The sequence below is a fragment of the Anarrhichthys ocellatus genome, unplaced genomic scaffold (assembly GCF_004355925.1).
Source record: "Anarrhichthys ocellatus isolate YVR2014 unplaced genomic scaffold, GSC_Weel_1.0 scaffold13, whole genome shotgun sequence".
In the NCBI taxonomy this organism is placed as follows: domain Eukaryota; kingdom Metazoa; phylum Chordata; class Actinopteri; order Perciformes; family Anarhichadidae; genus Anarrhichthys; species Anarrhichthys ocellatus.
The window spans coordinates 317,323-323,322 of NW_022280043.1; the positions used below are offsets into that span (position 1 = coordinate 317,323).

At 40.0% G+C, this 6,000-nt stretch overlaps 1 protein-coding gene across 6 annotated transcripts in view; it reads right to left on the reverse strand.

The window, feature by feature from the left end:
• col14a1a (collagen, type XIV, alpha 1a) overlaps positions 1-6,000 on the reverse strand; it is a 112,486-nt gene that overhangs the window by 23,682 nt on the left and 82,804 nt on the right. For all 6 annotated transcript variants that reach the window (XM_031853413.1, XM_031853417.1, XM_031853414.1 and 3 more), the window contains 3 exons: positions 5,872-5,949; positions 4,946-5,032; positions 1,476-1,529 (listed from right to left, as the gene is read on the reverse strand). In XM_031853413.1, the coding sequence (XP_031709273.1) occupies positions 1,476-1,529; positions 4,946-5,032; positions 5,872-5,949 (219 nt within the window). The remainder of the gene's footprint in view (positions 1-1,475; positions 1,530-4,945; positions 5,033-5,871; positions 5,950-6,000) is intronic.

Below are 6,000 nucleotides of genomic sequence, written 5' to 3' on the forward strand. Positions count from 1 at the left end.
TTCCATAATGAGATCTATAACAGGAAATAGATTTAGACACTTGTCTATCCATCTACTATAAGGTTGTGCCAGTGTGATCCATGTGTATGAGCTGCAGACAGATAAATAAGGTTTATTTTAATAACTGCACGTTATTTTCCCATTAATCAGCGCTTATACTGTAAGAAGTAATGCATCCAGATGGATTAGTGAGAATGAGTAAATAAGGATGAATTCGTGGAGGATCTGGTCTCATCTAGCAGAATAATCCGACTATTCAAATAAACTTGGCTGTAGCTGCAGAGGTACAAATACTGCTGAGCTAAGGCAAGTGTGATCTGGCAGGCGTGTATTATTATGTATGCATGTACTGTAGAGTATGTGTGTGCCAGCAGGACAGAAACCACATCTCACCCAAAACAGATTTACACCCATCACATATAGCACATGGGCTATATAAAGACTTGCATTAGATTGATTTTGTCTTTGTTTCAGTCTTGGGATGTGCTAAGCTTTATGTTCTGGGTGGGCCACTTCATGTAGTGCACTCGATACACTGTCATTCAACGGCGTCAAAGTGCGACATCTGGTTGAGATAACAAGTTAATTTTGTTGATTGACAGCCCTGCGTGTCTAGGCAGTAGTGGCAATACCCCTGCTGCTTCTTTCAAAAAAGAAAGGGGCTTCAAAACATATCTTCTATAATCTCAGATTAAATTACAAACATGGGAATTGGCCACTGGTATTGAGAAATGTCCAACAGCATCAGGCCTTGTACTGACTGCCCCAGCTGGATGGTTTGTAAGAGTTTGGAACAGATTGCCATAGCAAAATGGTAGCAGATGCAAACTTTACAGTAAATCATTCTTTAATAGTTCAAGATAGGATTTGCTGGAACTGTGTCTATTAAGCACAGGACAGTAACAGTGGTGATAAGAGCCTCAAATCTGAGGCCAAAAGGAAGATCAGGAAGCCAAGAAAACTGATATATGCTTTTCCAAAAATTTTCAGCCCAAGGGAGCTGAGCCGCTGTTTAAAAGACCCTTTGTTTGTGAGTCGGGGGCATTACTTACTCACCCTAAACTTTTTTTCCTTTTATTGTCTAATCGGGATGGGGGCTGTTCTGTCCCTGAAGGTAGAGGTTTGGACCAGCATCTTTAGATTATGAGTCAAATAATAAGCGAGTGTCGTGGCTAGTCTTGTGGGCTCCCCATTATTTCCATTGAGGAACCTTGCGAAGTGTATTCGCTTCCAGTTTCAAACTGACCTCACCTTTTTTGCCTCACGTAAAGTTAAAACTGATTGAATTTATAAAATGTGAAATCATGAGGTTCTCCAATGTCTAGCCAGTTTGAGAAATCCAGTCCGACCAGCCTGTTAGTATTGGGGTGCTTCTTCTTCCCCGGTTAGGAGCATGACATGGTTTGAGAACAAGTATGTGCTGAAGGTTTTGCAGAAGTATAAATGGTCGCTGAAACTAAGTGCATTTTACTAACCGTCACTCCTGGCTCTCCTCGGTCTCCTCTGGCTCCCCTTATGCCTGGACCACCCTGAAACACAGGCCAAACACACACTGTAAAAACAAGACATAGTCAGTGTTTGCAACTTGTGCACCTAGATAGAGTGTAATGGCTAAGACATGCTTTTACAAAAATGTGTATCCCTCAGACTCCCTTTTAAACATGAAAATTGGAGTTAATGTTAAAAGATCTAATACAAGTGAAACTGCACAGGTCTTTGATATGAATGTATTGTGACTTTGACAGACAGAGGCTAACACTGATCTGTGCAGTAAACTGCCCCCCTGGGCTCTGCACTTTATCATGCTGCATCTGTAAGTCAGCCTGGAGCTGTAAACCTCGGGCTGACCCCAGTAGCCAAAAGGTTTATCTGGGGACAAACGCACATCTGCTAATCATTGATTCACGTGGGATACTTCCTCTTCCTGTGTTTGCGTAAATAGACCTCCCCTGGGAATGAGGGGGTGACCTGGTAGTTGCTATAGTATTTAGCTAGAGGGGGACAGGAGGCATGTTTACAAGCAGGGCGAGGAGTATGAGAGGAGACACACAGATGTGGTAAAACCCACCAAACTGTTGACCCAAGACTTAAGTTTGATGGTTTGCTTTACCATTAAGGAGTCATTAGCTTATTCCCCATCAGAATCCATCAACCGTGAAGCGGTGCTGGAAAAGGATTGCTTACCAGTCAATATGGAGAGGACGGAGGACAGTAACCAACACCTCTGGAGACTACATAAGGTTGGCTTTAAAAAGGCTAAAAAAATCTTTTAAATTCTCCCTTTGGCAGCAAAGAGACACAATTAAACTTTAGGTAAGGAATAGAACAACAGTACTTTTGATTGGAATGCAATGATTGTGCTATTGTAAATTCATGTTACAAGGGAAAATATTTAAAATGAATGATCGTCAATTCTACAATTTGTCTCTGCAAGTTGTTTCTTATGCATTTTTGCAAACAATCTGAGCCTGTGACTTGTTTGAGGTCGGGCAAACCAGCAGAGAAAACTGAAATCAGCTTCCAACAGCAGCAATACGACTAATCGTGTTTGGGTTTTTCATGGGGCCTTTAATGGTGATAAAGAAAAGAATACACAGCTATTATCGTTTAAATGAGCAATTTGATGCCAACGACAAATTTCCATTTTTCAAACAACACTAGGATCTCGAACAGCATGGGCACAATTCAATCTTAACAAACGGAGATGGCAGGCAACGCGAGTCTTGCTTTCCTTAATGTCAGATTGATTGCTGAGTGATGTTCGGTATTGAGCCGAGTCTGTGCCAAATCAGACCGCAAAGACTGCAATTCAGTTGGGGCAATCAATATTATTTCAAACATGACTCAAAGATTAACAAAACTGAAGAGGTCTGCTGCTGTGCAAGACAGGAAAAGACATGCCTCTGACAGTGAACACAAACACAACAATTACACAAACTGTGTTTTGGATGATGATAATAATACATTTAGAGCAGATTACTGCTGTAGCCATAATTCAGATTGCCAAAATACAGTCTCATCTGTGTAGATCATAGGAATGTTTTTAGCAGCAATAATCTCTATGATCAGATGGCAACAAGTATAGTTCCTTAACATTTTTTTAAATAATTCTTTGCTTTCCAGCTCATTCGCCATCCAGTTGCCTTTTCATGGCAGTATTATGTGCGTTTAAATATTGCATCAGGTAACCCAATGGATCCAGGTATTTATTTGGCTTTCTTCACACTCATTGGTTCATCAGAGTGAGCAAAGTTTCAGCAGCACAAAAACAAATGATACTAAAAGTCTGTTTTCACAGTCTGTTAGGATTTTGAAAGTTTCGCTCTCTGTATGAGGCTTGTGTTCCACAGGGGATAAAATACATTTATTGTGGTAACAACCATTATATTGTGCTAATAAGGGGAATGGTACTGCCTTTTCATCCTACCTCAAAACCCCACTGATTATAGAGTGCAGTTTTAGCACAAAAGTGCCTATGATTTCACTATTATACCGTTCATCTCCGCCGATATGCTGCAGTTAAAATGTGATTCAAGAAGTCCATTCAATGCCAGCGAGAGAAACAGACAGAGAGACGCAAAGAAAGAGGCTTATTGTGATAATAAAAAAGAGAAAGAAAAAAAAGAGCCTCAGGCGTGTGGATGAAGTGAAGGTAGAAGAGAAAACGGAGAAAAGAAGAAACAGAAAGACAATAAAGAGATGAAAGCTTTACAGAATAGCTATTGATCTGCTTTGGACAGAGAGTGAAAGAGAGAAAAGGAGAAATATATCGAGGCGACACAAGTCAATGCTCAGTATACATAGAGTTGAGAAATATGAAAAAAAGTCTTTACTTTTTAAAGTCTTAAATACAGTTTTTTTCCTGATAAGTTTACAGATAAGATGAGATTCAATTGTTTCAAGGCTTAGCTGACATAATTGCTTGTACTATACTGTATGTTTCTGGTGTAAAGACAGTGAAACATCAACGAGGAACAGAGACAAAAAATGAAAAGAGGTAGAAAAGCAGAAGGGAGGGCTGCGGCCTGTGGCCATAACCCTATATAAGAGTAAGTGGATGTGGCTCGTCGGACAGGGATGACAACTGGGGGCGATTGTAATCGGCTGTGATAAATGGAATCACCATATAATTACTTTCTCAAACTATACTGGTGTTGATCCACACCCCTCCCACGCCTTCGTTACCCAAGGGTGGAGACAGAGACAAAGAGAGTGAAAATGAGAGAAACCGAAAGAGATATAGAGACGGGAAAAAAAGAAGAGAGAAGGGAATGGAAAATGTAGCATGGGAGATAGAAAGAAAAAAAAAAAGAGAGAAAAGGAGAATATAGGCAAAAGTCTGGGGCTGTAAATGAGCTCATTTACTTGCTCTCATCTCTCAGCCTCTATCAGGTTTTACCTGCTACTGCGTGAGAGGAATAAAGCTTCTCCCCAAGCTCTCTCTAACATACTGCCACTCCAATGAAAACACCAAAAGATTTGTAATTTTACATTTCACAGTTTTTTATTAAAACACATTAAAAAATCAGTGGCCAAGAGACTCAATGTGTATGGATAATACATACATTGTGTATACACTGACGCATGTACTTGGACTTTTTGATATGATGTGCTTTTGTGATGGTGGACACTGTTGGTCAGGAAGAGATTGGTCACTGGTCTTTTTCTGTCCACTATTGACCGTGCAACCATTTCTGGATTAAATACATTATTTTTAATGAGAGTCTCTAAAGTGAATAACTGATACATTCATTCTCTGAATGAAAATGTGTTGTTTTAATGCATTTAGGTATCTATATCATGAATAACAGTATAGATATAAAGAGATAGAGCACTTCCACACCATAAAATAAGATGGTCATTATACTAAATTGAGCAAAAGTGTCTGAATAAGTTATTAAATGAAACAATAAATGACAGAATAAAAGAATGAATGGGCACTTACAGGGGGTCCGGAAGGTCCTGGAGGTCCTTTGCTGTCCTGGGAGCAGGTACAGGCATGAGGCATGGAGGGGCACTGCTCCTCAACTCTCTGAAAACACACATTAATACATTGAGTGTACGATGCACTTGGTTTGTCTCAGGATCAGGTTTCTTGACTTCCTAACTGTCTGAGCTACTTGTACTTGTAGTACAAAAACAAATCAAGGTTTGCTTGGTTCCCTCGACTAATGATAAAATATTTTATGAAAAAACGACACTTTAGGAAATTGCAGGTGTTGGAATAATTACACAGAGTTTATGGGATTGTTTTATACTGGCGGTGTTTCTAATATACTGGGCCCCTTGTGCATGTGGGGTGCGCAAAAAAACTTGAAAGTCAGTAATGCAATCCAGTACCACCACAAACTACAGCAACTACCACAACATTGAATCAAAATGTTTCTGAATAAATATTGCTTTAATGGATTCCATCAGATTGCAGAGGGATATCTAATTAAGCGGTGACTCAGTGCATCTGTATGTTGTGTGGGTATGTTTGATGCCTGTGGTGTTCATTGATCATTCTTGCTATTATAGATGTGTGTGTATTTTATATCGATATATGTGCGAGAAAGACAACATTGGTCACTAGGTGCATTTCTATCACATAAATTAAATTACACACCTGACCACAGGCACCCTTAGTGGAGGCATTTCATTGCCAAAGCTAATAGCCATTCATAGAGATTACAAGTAATTTGGCTTTAATTCTAGATTCATCATAAAGCAATTTGATCGTAACCAGAATTATCACCCCAATCATCTAAGGCTGTAATATGAAGAGCCCTAACCTACTGCACCCTCAGAGAGGAGAGGCAGTGAAACCATGTGTTAAAGTGTGTGAGCATTCATGTGTGAGAGAGTACATGCATGTGTTAAGTTTCTTACCAATGCCGGCAGCTCGCAACACTTATCTCTGCTGGCCCAGGATGTGCTGCAGATGATGTCAAACATCTGGAGCTGGAACTGTACACACACACACACACACACACACACACACACACACACACACACACA